Genomic DNA, 16,632 nt, shown 5'->3' on the forward strand with positions numbered 1-16,632 from the left:
TAACACAATGCTGTGTTCTTTGAAAGGTAATACTTACATGCTTTGTGAAACCTATTTTTAAGATCAAGAACTGTTGAGGATGGATGCACCTGCAAAAAAAAAAAAATATGATTGGCCCACAATGTACATACTGTATAATTCTTTAAAATCATGCTGGAATGATTTACAGCTGTAAAGGCTGTCCTAATTTCATCTTCAGTGACACATGAAGCTATCTGAACTTCTGCTTAAGGCAACAACAGCGAACGATTGCTACCTTCCTACTTCACTCAAGTTGTCATGCTGTGCATTTGAAGTTTGTCATTCATTAGGCACACAGATCTCTTCTTTGATGTTTAGTTTCACTTCAAAAACTTTTGTTGAATGCATGTGCTGTCTTCCCCTTAACTTTAAACTACATCACGACACAAAGGGCGGCGGGGGAAGATTATTAAACAGTGGGCTTTTTTTTGCAGTCCACCTTTTTTGACACCAATTGCATAGATGGAGCCATTGTTACCAAGCCACTAAATCTAAAACAAAGTGAGTCGTGTCGCCCAATAATATTGAAGAGGTTTCACAACCCCAGGATGATGAAGAGGCAAATTTAATTCAGTTTGTGGATTCCCAAGATTTGGCCAGTGATTAAACCTGGTACCAGTTTCCTCCCAGACTGAATTTACACAGTGTTGGTCAAGCACATACTCTGATTAATTTCCTTATTAGATTTTTCTTTTAGCTGTATAATGTAGCTTTATTAAATTGTAGTGAGATTGCAGAAATTAAGTAGTCTTATCCCCATTACCGAATGGACTTATATAGCTGAGCCTAGTCTGTTATTTGTTCATGAATCAAACTCAATGCTTCAGATTTCTTTTTCTCCTCGTGCCCTGTATCCTAGGTGGTATATTGTGATGCTGTTACACTATTATCATTCTGTTGCAATCCAAGGCATGAACTTATACCCTAAAAATAGTTTACGATTCACAGAGAGACACTCTACTTCATAGGTCACAGATCAGACAGATTATTTACCTAATGGAAGTGATTTTTTTCTATAAACCTACTTCTTTTCCTTAAAATTACTGTAATAATCTGGGATTGGATCAATCAAAGAATCAAGTTTAAATTTATGTTAATTTGTCTGACAGACACACACTTACCTAATCCATTAGGTTTTCTTTAAAGTCAAACAATACCTAATGTAGCTGTGATTATCAGATTAATATGAATGATAGAAAAAATGGGTGTTTTATATTTGGTTAATTCCATGAATGTTAGAACACACATATACTTCAACACACATTAACTTTAAGCAAAAAAGTGTCAAAATCAGTATCATTAGCATAATCCTTTGAGGCAACAATTGTATGAAGTATGCAGTCTAATCGGATAGTCAAACGTTTGTGTAAGTATTGAAATGCTTTGTTACAGCCATGTTCTTGCCTGTTCTTGGGGTGTTCTGCTCGAATTTCTTTTTTCAGCATGTAAAATCACTTTTTCTCTCCTGATGAAACCCCTAGTTGCATCTGGCATACTGTGTGTACAGTATACTTTGGGTATTTGTCATGCTGCATGTTGAGGCACCACCCAATAAGTACTGTAGAATTCACTCTGCTGCTACAATCGTTAAATCATTAGTTACATCATTTATGAGTCATGGCCCTAGATGGCCATGCATGCCCAGGCCATGATATTCCCACAAGCACGTGTCACAGATGAGATGTTCTTCAGAGAATCTGCAGTTCGTTTTCTTTCCATAATCTAAAAATTCCAGAGCTTTAATAAAGGTTTATCTTGGTCTCATCTGGTCATAAAACCTTGTTCTAAAACTCTCTGTGCTCATCTTTGTACTTCTGAGCAAATTCTTTTTCTGTTCTTGATGTCAATCTTGAGGTCTAGCCCTTTTATTCTTTCTGCAGTCTCAGTTTTACAGTATACATCCCCCCCCTGTACAAAGGAATGGAGGTTGTTTTTGATTTCACTGACACTTATTTTAGAGCTTTCCTTGGCAGCAGTGATTATTTTTTCCTGTCATCAACTGCAGATGTTTTTCTTGGCTGATTCAGACTTGGATGATTAGTAATTATACTTTTGGTATCTTTAGTCCTCAAGTATATTCCAAATTGATTTCTGCATGGCCAATTTCTGTGCAACGGTTCTGACTGATGTTTTCTCGCCTTTCAGCTTCATAATGTTCTGCCTTTCTTTAACAGAACATAATCTGGTTTTCATTATGAGGTTACACTCTGGGCCCCAAACACTCAAGTCAGACTGGTAGGATGCTGAGAGTTCTTTTATGTCAACAAACACCTGGCCAATAAAAGATACCTGTTAGCCAACTGCCCTGATTACTTTTGTTCATTCTAAAAAAAAAAAGGCTCAATACGATCAATTTGCTTAATTGACACAAGAGTTACATGGTTTCATGAACAATGATTATTTTCGGCGCTATTTTCAGGGCTTATAGTACTGGAGAAAGTGGGTCATTGTATAGAATAAAATGCTGTACCAACAGAAATCTCAGCATATTTATCCTCACAGCAACCGCATATATATATATATTCTGTTTCCTTATTTTCCAGTATTTATATAACAAATTCAAAATTGCACCCATAGAATTTATGTCATGCAGTCACTGGACAAAATACTAGGAACCCCCTGTCCAATTTATACACTACTTCCTTGACAGAAAATGCGCGACTCACTTGAGGCGTACGTCGTGGACATTCATCACCCCGTGTAGCCAGAACAATCCTCAATCTCAGTCCTATTAAAACCTAGAAGTACTGGCATAATGTGCAGATAAGTCCCACACACCATTACCGTCGTCACAGCATCATCTGAAAGAGATGGGATTGAGCTGCCAATATTTCAAAGCCTTGTGGAATACAGGCCAAGTCTTGTTCAAGTGGTTCCTGCTGCTTGCAGAGACTCATCATTTTATTCAGTAGAGGTTCGTAACACCAATGAGTCTATAAATAACTGTGAGTGCAGCCTCAGATTTCTGGGTGAAATTTATAGTTATAAATTATGTGTAACTTGGCATATATTAAAGAAAATTAGTTGACTCACAGTGAGTAACAGACCACTACCAATACGTAATTTGCAAAAGTTTGACATTTACTGTATAAACACCTTTTAAAATGTATTATGTCAGCAGTTTTTATACATGTATGTTGTCTTTTATTCCTAAAGTGCAACTTTATTTTAAATGTATTTTTTATGGTATTTAAAAAAAACGAATAATCAGAAATTTGTTTTGATGGTATATTGCAATGCATAACCTCTTCAATATTTTTATAATGTCTTATTTTTTTATTTTAATATTTTTTCCATTTTTATTATCATATATCTAATATTACATGGGAGATATTCTTATTTAAACATGATTTGTGCACACTTCATTATTTGAGTTCACTTAAATTTCATCGTGTGGAAACTAATTATTGCACAGAATAGAATTAACCAATTTGGAACTAGATAAGGTACTGTATTCAATAATTATACAGATTAAGATACCAAAAATATTTTTATTAACTTTTTGATACAATATTTCATTTATAAATATTATAATATCAATAAAGTTGTAAGAAGTTGCTCATCCTTCAGATAATAATGGAAAGTAATGATCATTTAAGTTTTTTCCTTTACAATGAACACTGTAACTCCCATTACCAAAGTACTATGACCATTTGATTTCTCTGCTTCTCAGTCTAAAAATGCTTTGAAAATGTTTTGATCCCATGTAAAATGTGTTCCATTTATTATATCTCCCAATTAACCATGGCTTACCTCTCACCTTTATTCTTAAGAGAAAAATGAAAATAGTCTCCTGATTAGTCTAGAATGTCCAGAGTTACAGTAGTTTCTGAAAACAGAAAGCAATTCTATCTCTAGAGCAAATTGCTTTGGATGGCTCTCTGAAAATAGTTAAACTATGAGGAAGCTTCCTACAGAAACTGTTTGGCCTTCAGCTACAGTTTCAAAAGGAAGGGAGAAAAGGAATGGAAGAACAGTCATACAGTAGATGCACAGTGGGCATCAAAAGAAATGTTTTGTAAATGCCAGCAGACAAAGCCCCCCACATCAGCAGATGTTTCTCTATTATGGATCTGCAGACATCATTAGTCAAAAATTACCAACATCTGAAATGCAGTTAGCAACAAAGGAACGGTTTTCACCACAGGGCATTTGAAAGTAATCTTTGTACAAAGACTCGTGTTTCTCAGCAGTGTTGCCTGAGCAAAAGGCACTCGGGTTTTCGACAAAGCAGAACTTGAACCTTTGTTGAGCTCCCTGTTTTGTCTGGGATATGGATGTTCTCATGGAAACAGATCTTCATTCATTTTCAGCTGTGCCATAGTGCCATCTATCAAGAAATGTGATATATCACAACAACACAATGATGAACATTTGCTAATGAAAATGTATGTAATTACAACAGTAGTTTATTAGAATTACAATTAAATATTTAAATATTTTTTAGGCAATGGTTTTTATATATTAAAATATTTTTAAAACTTGCAAATGATTTAAATTATACCAGTGATATTCAATTAAAAATGGTTAACTTTGGGGGAAAAAAATGTATTTTTTTTTCAGGAGCACATGATGGCTCTGGGCATTATTGTCTATAAAATACTCGGGAATGGTACAGATCTTGTTTGTTCATCATACAAAATATTTCTCTAGTTATAAAAGTAAACAGTATTTGGCTGTTATTGTAGGTTTACTATGCCCGGTTATTTAAGGCGTGCAAAAGATAAGCAGTTTGTAGGACGGAATTAGAGAGCACACAAGTGTACTTATGCCTTTATATAGGTAGAAGAAAGTGGTACAAGGACTACCCCCACTGTTCCCTGACTTACACAGATCAGGAAAAAGTTCTGGAATTCATCCAGAAATAGAGCTCATGCCTGGACTCTCCTTTTAGCAGCTTTTTAGCTCAGTGACCTCAGCTTTGAAAAGCTTTCACATCACAAGCCTACATACCTTCCATCACACTGACTGTTGAACTAAAATATACTGTAGATCAACACACTGCAATAAATCTACTGGGCAATTATTGGACTGAAAAGACTTTTCATCATTAATAAATTACACAAATACAAAATTTAAATTATTTTCAATACAATAAATAAGACATTTAGACCTTTTAAGAGTAAGAGTTGTTTTCCATATATTACTCTATAGGAGAATTAACGAATTAATTAATGCTCAGGGTTAAGCCAATCCATAGATTTAAAACCATTAAAATACTGTACATAATTTAGAGCTAGTCTAGCTCCTTTGTCACTGTTTGCATGAGATGTTTGGATTCAATCAGATAGTCTGGTATTATTTCTAACATGATACTCAAAATAGAAATAAATTATACCGTATTGCTTTATTGTATGTGTCAGTCACAGCTGTGTTCACATCCATTTTTATATTGGATTTTAAGCTTAATGTTTGTTTTCCAGTTCATGTAACAAAGCACATACAAAGTTCAAGTAAAGAAAATAGTGTTCCATAATGTATTAAGGCCAATCAAAAATGGACAACCTAGGAATTTTCTCTTCTGCACGACTGACTTTTTTGGTAGAATTAACTTAAGCCTTTTGTGACATGTTTTAATTTAATTAGTAAATTTGGATAAGATTTACTTTTATGCTTTTGTATTTGGAATGCAAATGGAATCAATTTTTAATATGTTTTTGTGTAGCAGGGTCTGTTCCTATAATATTCCTCAAATATTAATTACCTTAAGTGTTGTATAGGAGACATTTCCTTTAACTAAGGCATTGACTTCAATGTGCTCAGCTGAGTCGTAAAACACTTAAGCCTAAAACTAAAGGGAAGGTTAAATTAGGTGGCCTAATATATTGATACAAAAACTGTCTTTGCTCAAAAATAGTTAGCACAAATTAGCACACTGACAGCTCAAAATAACAACACCTGACCAGATGTACAGTAATAAGATGTTCTTTGCAAATGAAGGCTGTTGGTGAAAAAAGACAGTGCATACTAATCACAGGATTTTGGCACAGCAAATAAAGACAGGTGCTAAACACAGAAGCAAAGAAATAGGGTGAGAAACAGGTGTCCTCTCAATCAACAAAATGTTCACAAAGCAGCAAACACACCTGAGCAGCAGGTTGAACTATGTCACAGTGAAACTTCAGAAAAAGGAGTTAAAAGACTTCATAGAAATGAAACCATATAAGCAGACACTGTGGTCAAAAAACAATGGGAAAAATATAAGGCAAAATGACCTGAGATTGTAAGAAACAGAAACACAATATTATTTATTTATATCATCATTAAATAAAGTCAGGCTCAATAATTGTATACCAGTGAACATCATCAAGTGTGAATGGATAAATAATGTAAAATCAAAGGTTAAAAACAACTGCATTGTATCTGTGTACTCTCTGAAATCGTGATAATAAATGTGTCAGTCTTATTTATGGATTTACACAAAACAAAGTCTATCATTATGCTACATATTTTACTAGGAAGCCAAAATTTTAATTTATACCTTGATTAAAGTAGTATTTGGTGACATATTAAATAGTGATTCACTGTACAGTCTTAGAAATTACCTTGGACTCTACAGTCATAGAACATTCATTGGACAAGCCCAATATTAAATACTGTAGCTTCATGGAAACAATGTTGCAACAGTGGGGAAGGGGTGTAGACAAAGCAATGGATGGATGCAGTGTTCTGTGTTGATGGTGTGGCTGTAGCGTCACCCAGCAGTGAAGAAGCACATGAAAATAACTGCAACAAATGAAAGTTTTTTAACTTGGTCCTGAAAAAGAGACCCTGCTCTGACCTGCGAGGGTTCTGTGTTTTAATACGTAGAGCAGCAGGTTAGGATGAAACTCCAAGGAAGGTGACAGCAATCCTAGAGTTGTGTCTGGTGACGGGGAGCTTGGCAGAAGTGGAAGGAAGGATTACTACTGTTTATCAGATCCAGGGGAGAGGTGGGGGGGGGGTGTTTTTAGCAGAGCTCTCCACAGGACTAAGCGGAATTGTAATTCCCAGCTAATGTGCAAATAGAGTTACTCACCACAATAGTCTGAAAGGTGATCCAGAGTTAGTAGGGGCTTGCAAAAGTCCTGAAACGTTGTGAATGATGCACAGTTCTGTGTTCGCGACAGTCAATCGCAGAACACTAGAACAGGCGAGCAATAGATCCACATTAATACATTATCATGTGAGGTTTTTGTCACGCCCTCTACATCTAGAGGGCGCTCCTACACTGTCCTGTCCCTAGTTTCCCTGTGCTTTGCTTGTCCTTCCGGTGTGTCTCTGTCTGGGGCTATATATTTCCGGGTCACCCTTTCCTCCGCCTTGAGACCCCCCTAGCACCAGGTCGTCTCTTCCGCGGCCTGAGGGCATAGGTTTCTACCCAACATTGTCTGACCAGCTGAGCCCGGGCTAACCCCCGTCTCACCACTACGCATAGGGTCTTTTTTCGCTCTCCTGCCATTTCACGGCATGCCTTTCCAGCATCCGTGACAGTTTTGTCTTCTTCCTCGAACCGTTAAGAACTTGTTAATGATGAAATACTGATGTTTGTCATTATGTGAAGCTACTAAGCAAGCCTGTACCTCTATTTTAGTTCTCTCTCACTTCAAAGAAACACGGTGACTTGGCAGTGAAATAGCCATTTTGTCCAGCTCCTTTCAGTTAATTGTGCATGATTACAGCTGCCATATTTGTAGTGTCATAAATGAGAGATAAGACGTGCCTGTTAGGTGTTTTTAATGCCCGTCTGTGGTTTTAATCCCTCAATTTACTGGCATCCTAATCTAATTTGAATATCAGGAGACCACTGTTTAGCATGTTCTGCTTTCAGTGTTTGCCAATTATTTTTGAATTCCCACTTTTACAGTATATTTGAAATGAAGATGTTGTTCTGGTGATGTTCTGTTTTAGTTATTCTCAGCATACAGACATTTAATTACACTGGAATGAAAGGACTTTCACTGAATTATTTGCAACAGTTGTAATACCTAAATACATGAGGCCCAAGATATTTTATAAAACTTAAGGACCCATAATTAAATAATAATTCTCCTTGCAAGGTGGCCATTACATTTCTGATTCTTATTAAATTAACTGTCTATAAACATTTGAAGTAGGCTGATGGTGTTTTCTGAGGGATGGTTTTTGTATCTGTAGGTATAATTTTTTCCTTTTGGGTGACCGCTGCGGTTTGGAAAAATGATTTTCTTTGTCCATCATTTGACAAACAGTAGCTTTTGTAAAATACTCAACATGTCAAATAACAAAAAACTAACTGGTCACTGCAAGATCACATAATGTACTGTAAATATTTCCTTATGATGCACATGTAAAACATCAAGAGGTGCTGAGTTTAAATGTCTGTCAAAAAGTGAACTTTTCAACACTTTCAAAGTATTTAACAGTATTATGTAATAAAAAATATAGAATGCTATTGGATTTTAAGATAGTTGATTTAATCACAAATTATGTCATAAATGTTTTTTTTGTATTAGCTCCAGATTGCATTTTATTTTCACATATATTGCTCTTGTCATCCTGTAATCTATCACAGAAGTTGTCAGGAAATCAATATAAATGTTCTTATTTTCTTCACTGTAGCCATTTTGTGTCAGTAATTGAATCTCTATCCAGCCCTCCAGATCTATGCCTTCCACACATTACTGCTTGCAACATACTGTAAATTAACCTGAATACTTGTAAATACTTTTAAAAACTGTAAATGTACAAATGAAATATTTTTATATTAGAAAAGTCTTGTCTAATCAAGATATTAAAGAAATGAGAAATTCTGTGTCTATATTCGTACTGTGCTTGAAGTTAGAATGTTAGTTTATCAATAACAATTTGTCCAATTGGCCCCATTGGTCACACTTCATACTTTTGTAGACACCCCTATTTTATACCATAGTCTGATGTCTTAATTAAACTAAAATAAACCCTAAAGTAATACGGAAACACTTAGCATAGCCACAGCATCAGCAGTCTAGTAGTCTGATCTGATCAGATCTCAGATATTAAACAAAGTTGCTCCAGGTCAGTACTGTGATGAGAGACTTGCAATCAAAATCAGTTTGCTACTACAAGGGTTGTTATTGGACCACTAGGTGGACATCATACCTCTGGACCAGCATTTCTGATCCAGTGCCCCAGTATAGAGACAGGAAACATTGTGCTCTAGGAGGTGCTGTCCTTCAAATGAGATATTAAAACAAGCTCCTGTCCACTTGGTCACTAAAGGTCCCGTGGCACTATTTTTAAGAGTTGGGGACCATTTCCATTTTTGTACAGTCTGGCCTAACTACCTTACACCTTAATTAAACTGTTGAAATAAATTCTTATCACCCTGCTTCATTTTGTGAAAGAACAAGTAAAGGTTTATTCCATGCTGAAAAGAGAAGAAAAGAAACACAATGTTTCAGCTGTTGAGCCTTCCTTGGGTGAAGGAGAAGGCTCCACAACCAAAGAAGACTCCACAGCAATGTTCCCTCTAACCTGTGTGCATGTGCGCGTGCACACAGTTTATGAAATCAGCACACATACAGTAGGAAATTGAACTGCACACAAAAAAATTAATTCCCAAAAATATGATAATAATAAAATAAACACAGTTGTCAATTGAAAAATAACAAATCGACCACATGAGACTGGCTGCAAGAGGCCCAACTTGGCTGTGTGCATTACTATTGCTACTCGATAATCGATATCTATGCTCTCATAGTCTCGTACCTCCCTGCTCATGTTGGCTCCACACTCAGTCTCTATGACTGGGCTCATTGAATCGCTGTCCCTCTCTTTTGGATCTCTATGCTTCTATGAGAATGACTATATTAACAAAAAATAATTTCAGGTTTACAAGTTTACATACAGTACACTCAATTTAGTATGCACAGGTTTTTGTCACTGGGGAGTAAAATTTGCACAACTTGAAATTTTTGCGCACACAGGCCATTAAAAATTAGAGGGAACATTGCTCCACAGCTGAAACGTTGTGTTTCTTTTCTTCTCTTTTCAGCATAGAATAAACCTTTACTTGTTTCTGTGCAGCCTAAACATATTGACGCAGCTACCTACTTGAACTATTTCATTTCTTGAAGTCTACCCAGGTACTATTCACCTATCTAGGTGGATAGTAGTTATTCATCTTCATCTTTGTGATCCTTTAGAATGAAAAGTGCAAAATATAATGTGATTATTAATTGTGAATTATTTAAAGCAAGGGCACTCCAGCATCCCTCATACTGATGCAGTAAATATATTTTTTAATATTAAAAGTGGAGAAACATCCCAGTTTATTTTCTACTCTGATCTCTTGTGAAGAAGACAGATCACTGATAATACATCTATAAAAGACATTTAATTAAATCAGGCCACAGTTAATCTAATGATAGGCCCCAGTCTGCAAATTAAATCAGATGGAGATAGGGACATATTTTCAGCTTACTCAAATGGAGAAGGGCATATTTACAAGTGTTCCAAGGTTATAGATATAAAGTTATATAGTGCTTTGTCTGTCTATGCCACAGTGTATTTATACAATACAAAATTAGGTGATGTTTATTTATCTTGACTGTGGATGCTTTTGGCTTTAATTTTCTGTATATTACAATAATTTCTAGGCTTTTTAATTATTAGTCAATAGACAATGGCGTCACAAGATGTACTGCATAAATGGACTGCATAAAAGCACACATACTGTATATAGAGAGCCACCCTAAAACGATGAGTAGAAAATTATCATGTGCATACCTATGTGTTTGAGTATAGTTCACATTTACACTTCACATGGGAAATAACGCCTTGCAAATCTGCTTTGCAAAAAAAGTACATAGTCAACTGAAGGTTCGAAGAATGTATCCCATGATGGTCGATACAGTACAGTATGGCCTAACGTGTTCATTGACAATTATCTCAATGTCATTGTGCATGATATTATTCATGCAAAATAGTTTAAGAGTGCTGAAAAGATGATAGGGGCCCCCAAAAATCACATCAAGTAGCTTCTGCTCCTCTGTGGAGTTATTTCATGGCATTTAATAAATAATTTTATGTGGTGTTCTGAACAAAGGTAGACAAATACCACCATGTAGCAGAGATGGGTAATTTTATTCATGTGCATAGTCTTTTATGAGGTATTTGCTATTTTAACGGAAAAGGATACTTTATACTTTAACAAAAGGATGTTAAATTTACATTTTTTGTTCTTTTGTTAAAGTATAAAACTACCTTCTTAAAACATCCTGCATCTGTATTTCTACATGTTAAATTTTGGGAACATTTACAAAAGATGATAATCAAAATATGTATCAATGAGGAAGCTTTAGTGCCTACTGTTTAAAAGATGAAATTTGTAGCTGTACTTTATATTTCTATTCTATTTATATTTAAAGTCTTGGAACATGGAATCAATTCATAACTGATCCTTTCCACAAAGTAATCCAGACTATAGGTACAGTAAGGAACTTCTCTTCCTTAGTAAAGCATAACATATTATAACCTGATAAAACATTAAAACACAAAGAAGTTTAAATCTGAGGTGCTCCCCTTTCTTAATGCGACATAACCATGTAGAAAAAATGAAACACATCTGTAAATTAGAGACATGAGGTCATAACGGTAGAGCATAATAAATTAGCTTCTGTAGTAAGGCATACACTACAGGCAATCCAAAGGAAAAGACATCAGAAAATGTCTCCTTAAAGTAGATAACTTATTTATCCTTAGCTGATGGATAGATACCCTGCATCGTCTTCATGGAGGCTTTAAAAAAATCCTATAAAATCTAGACACAGCAGAAAATGTGCTGTGCTCACACACTTGATTTTAACAGCAATATAAAATTGCTTTTTTCAGCAGCGATGCTTGTGTTCACGCCATACATCTCAATTAGCCGCAAATTGCAAGGATTTTTCCCATGTTAACAGCTGTACAGCATGTTCATTATGACTAATGCTCTGTGAAGTTTACCCTTTTGCATGCAAAGTTCTTTTGTTCACTACACTTCATCTCAGAAAAGCTACTGATAACGTACAGGGTTTCATTTTCTTTTGGGTTTAAAGCAAACTCTATGGATAAATGAAAAAGACAAAAATTGACCTCAGTATTAGTCTGTAGCATTGGAAATATTTTACAGTGTTTCGATACCAATATGTCTGTTTCAGTGCCTTAAGCAGATGTTACTATGTGTGTATTGAATACATTGATGAATCATAATGTCTCAGGAACCAGCCCACTAGAGAAGATGCACGTTAATTACCATGACTGCTCTAACTTTGCAGAAGGTCCCGTTTCTAGTCTTATTATAGCTAATAATCTGCTTTTTGTATTAGAAACCTTCACTTCAAATCTGAATTAATTTAATTTTGGTAATGGAGAAATTAACATAAACTGTGGGACTGCAGCCCTTCATTGAGCCACAGTTCAAGAACAAAGACATCATAAGCATGCAAAATGTCGGGCTTCTGCACATTGCTATGCCTGCCATGTTCCTGCAGAGATTACAAACTAATCAAATATAATGACTTTGTGTTTAGGGTTTAACCCATAGAAGCTCCATCTGCAGTCCAGCAGCTGTCAAAGTCCTGTAAATTAGGATGAATTGTGACAGGCTCAGTAAGATTGTTTTGTCCAAGATGAAAAAACAGAAAATGATGTCATGCATTCTGACCCATGACAGAATTACAGAATTGGCAAAATAGATGCTGATACACAGCAGGGTATGGAATTAAAAAAAAATAAAGTTCACAGCATGTTTCTTAGAAGGTTAAGAACACTAGATCTGAATAAATCTGGAATATTTGGAGCTGTGAGTAAATATCACAACATGTTGGTTTTGTCTGGTTTATAAATTCTACAGAATTAAAAAAAATAGGAAAATAAAAATGCAAATGATAAAAATAAGAAAATAAAAATTACAGTCTTATTTTTTTCATTCATATGGCATAATACTATAGAGTCATCTTGCTCATTTCAAATGAAATGCCACCTTGACTTCTGAGTCCTGTTTGATGTTAAATAGAAGATTAAAGCAATTTCAGGTAGTGTTTATTTTGTTATTGTCATATTATTTTTGGAATTTAATTTTTTGTGCGCAGTTCATTAAAGCAAAGATTACACAACACTGATACTGCATATGTAGCGCAGCTAGTTCGGATACGGTGACGTCATCGCCCTCCCTGCGCATAGCAGGGACCTCAGCCGCCTGGGCTGAGGGAGGTCTCCTTTAGCTCATGCAGCTGGCTCCCTGTTGCGTCACGCCGGAGACCCGGGTTTGCGCCCTAGGTGTTGCGGGACGAAACGGGCGGGTTGGAGCGGCGGAGGGCACGAGCCCGCGCTGAACTGTGGCGGTCACACGAAGAACCTAATCCGACCTGAGATCTGACTTTGGGAGTATAGTGTTCCATGCTCTGATGAGTGCCCTCTCGTGTTCTGCTAGAGTTGAAGTTTAATGATGTCTCACTGATGTGAGAGGATTCAATTTTTTATTTGTCAGAGAAAAGCAGATTACCACAGTGAATGTAGTTTCACCAGATGAGTTCACTATACCAGTGAAACTGAACTTGGATGAATCTATAATAATAATAAACTTTATTTTACATAGCGCCTTTAAAGGTGGCTTCTCAAAGCGCTTTGCAGAACTATAACAACAACAATGACAAAATACAACATATGCACAATGAGAATACACAATGGGAGGGCACTAGATGGGGGTACTGCATACAGTAGGACCAGAGGGTTAAAGAACAGAACAGTTAAGTAAAGGCTCTTCTAAAGAAGAAGGCTTTGAGTCTGGATTTGAAGGGGTTTAGAGAAGCTGACTCTCTGATATCCTTGGGGAGAGAGTTCCAGAGCTTTGGGGTATAACAGGAGAAGGCCCTGTCACCCATAGAGTAGTACAGAATAGAGAATAGAGAATCTAGGACCATAGAGTATCTAGGACCTATTGATTTAGGAGGTCAAAAAGCGTAGGATCATATTTCATGTGGACACCTCAGAACAGTACTACTGCTAACAGGGTAATGACAGGGAAGTGTTTCTTTGATTTTCTGGTCCATTTGGAACCAATTGGGAAGCTTGTCCTAAGCAGTGATACAGTATATCTCTGAGCCAGGTAATGTGTCACTGAATTACACAGTCTGTAAATAAACAAAGCTGTTAACAGTATTTAATCAACGTTCAAACGTAGACATTAAATACTTAAATTCAATTAGATACAATCATCCAGCCATTCAAGTACACTGCTTATTCCTGGTAATGGTTTTGGCAAACCACAGCTTGTCCTAGAAGCACAGGACAAATGTTAAGTAATGTTTCTTTTATTTTTTTGCCTGATCTGCCCTTTAATAATTTTCTCTCCTGCCCTATGATTCCTTTCAGGACTCCTTTTTTTCTGTTATTATTTCAAAAATATCTTCTTACTAGCTTGTTTGTATAATATCCCCCTATAAATTAAGATCTGAAAAAAAACTTTATAAGACAAAGTTGTATTATTAAGAGAATGAAACAAATCTTCAGCAATCAGCTTTGATTCAAGGTGATGCTGTATTGCTCAAAAGCATTTTATATACTTTTATATGATAACAACTATCATATAAAAGTTATCCTGAGGTTGTTTATTCAGAACAATGGCAATGTCCATTAAACTTCTTTTGAAAAAAATGCAATAGACAATAAGTACTTGTACTGTACTTAGCCTAAGTTTAGAGGTATGCCTCATCTATGTGTATGCTATGTGTGTCAAGCAGAGAGGGAAATATTGACATAATAATTCTATTAATAATTCTATACACTTATATAGCACTTTTCTGGACACTCCACTCAAAGCATTTTACAGGCAATGGGGACTCCCATCCACCATCACCAATGTGCACCACCCAGCTGGATAGTACGACAGCATAGTGCGACACAGTATACTGTAACAATATATAGCCTCTTGTACCAGTGCATAGTAAGAATATTTATTTTATATCTCTTGTGTACACAATGTTTGATTTTCTAAATCATTTTTCTGACAAAAATATACCAAAAACTTTAAAATAAGATACTGTATATATAAAACTAGATTCTGTGATCATAACATTTTGAACCTTAAATCTTCATTAAAAGACCTTTTCCCAAAAAATACTTACTCAATGGACCAGTGATATCTCAATGTAGAAAAACCATATTTAACTTCCAAAACATGAAGTATTGCATTCAAGTAATCTTAAGAATAATTAGTTTTCAATAAAATGTGCATATCCAACAGGCATACTGTAGCTTTATCCTTTTGTACTATTGTAAAAAGTACATTTGGGAATAAAAACATTTTCTTATGTCAGTAAAAAAATTACCTTGTCTATGACTTGGACCTGCTTTCTTGTATGAGCATCCAGTATCTCCACTTCAAAGTAAGCAATTTTGGTACGCCGAGTGAGCTGTGGGAAACCCAGAGGACAAGTATTGAGGACAAGCTGGGAGAAACTGTAGAAGCTCCTGGGAACATTATGTGGTACAGGTGACATTCTGGCTCAGTTTCTCTGCAGAGACCTGCTACTTCTCAATCTGGATGGAATGAGTAGAAAAGACCTGTCTGTGCCTGAAGTACTTACACAGGGAATAAACCAAAAACAGAAGGACCATAGCCATCACTTAAATAGCTTGTGAGAGCCAAACGCAGTCAGAGATGTCAAATGACATTCCATATTAAGTACATAATCTTATTCAGCAGGACCGAGAACAATGACTATCTAATCACGTTCTATATATAACTTGTAATTGTGTGTCAGAATGTCTTGTTTTCATCTCAGTGCATAACATTTCAGTTCACACATGTCTTTTCTTCACATCCTGCCTTGCTGAAGTCAAAGGTCCTTCAATGAAGATTTCAGAGCCAAGAAGGCACTCAAAACGGGCAATTGTGAAAATTCCAGTCTTATCACAGTGGTGATGATGTTAGGCAGGATCATTTCCAGAGCCATTGCTGATTGGGCATACAGTAGTTGTGTTACTTGGGACAGCTCAAGTAAAGTCTCGTTGTTAGCAGCTGTTGAGAGACGTCAAGCAGCAAACTATATTTATTAAATTTTAGAATCAACCCCTGCAATAGAAAGAGCTTAAAAATGTGATATGGTTTTGACTTTTAGGATAAATGTCCATACAATCTTGGAAAGATAACTGACAACACCATATCATTTAATGCAGTCTTCTTTGAACAATAACAAAGAAATGAGAACTGTCAAGAAACACCTTGGATATAATTTTGCTTAGGTTAAGAAAATTAACCTAGATTGCGTTTATTCCATATTTCTGTAAGACAATGCGAGAGCAGGATGTCAAATGCATCAAAACCTCTTACAAAGTAGTAACACTAATTGTTGATATCTTAAATAACTATTATTATGAAGTCCGCACATTTACTGCTCCAGTTAAAATGCAAGGAATTCCAGAAAACATTGAAACACAAGAAAGTTATGCATAATAATACATAAATACAGTTCAGATTTATAAACTCAAACGATCTTATGTGATACCCTTAAAGTTATTAAAGAAGTTATTAGAAGTAACAGCTTTGAAGATTTTTTTTGTTGTCATTAAAACTGAGGAAATTTCACGTAATATAAAATGTGTTATTACATTCTTAAAAAAATAAAG

The 16,632-nt window shown here is 35.6% G+C and overlaps 1 protein-coding gene across 3 annotated transcripts in view; it reads right to left on the minus strand.

Annotated features, from left to right (window-relative positions):
• LOC148840568 (trans-2,3-enoyl-CoA reductase-like) overlaps window positions 1–15,597 on the minus strand; it is a 58,688-nt gene extending 43,091 nt beyond the window's left edge. For 2 of the 3 annotated variants that reach the window (XM_088919810.1, XM_088919808.1), the window contains exons 1-2: window positions 15,333–15,513; window positions 38–89 (exon numbers count right to left, since the gene is read on the minus strand). In XM_088919810.1, coding sequence (XP_088775936.1) covers window positions 38–89; window positions 15,333–15,503 — 223 coding nt within the window. In that variant the 5' untranslated portion in view covers window positions 15,504–15,513. Of the gene's footprint in view, window positions 1–37; window positions 90–15,332 lie in introns of all 3 variants that reach the window. The other variant, XM_088919809.1, reaches the window with a different exon arrangement.
• Between the last annotated feature and the right edge of the window lie 1,035 nt (window positions 15,598–16,632).

Source organism: Atractosteus spatula, chromosome 1 (assembly GCF_055471065.1).
Source record: "Atractosteus spatula isolate fAtrSpa1 chromosome 1, fAtrSpa1.hap1, whole genome shotgun sequence".
Taxonomy (NCBI): domain Eukaryota; kingdom Metazoa; phylum Chordata; class Actinopteri; order Semionotiformes; family Lepisosteidae; genus Atractosteus; species Atractosteus spatula.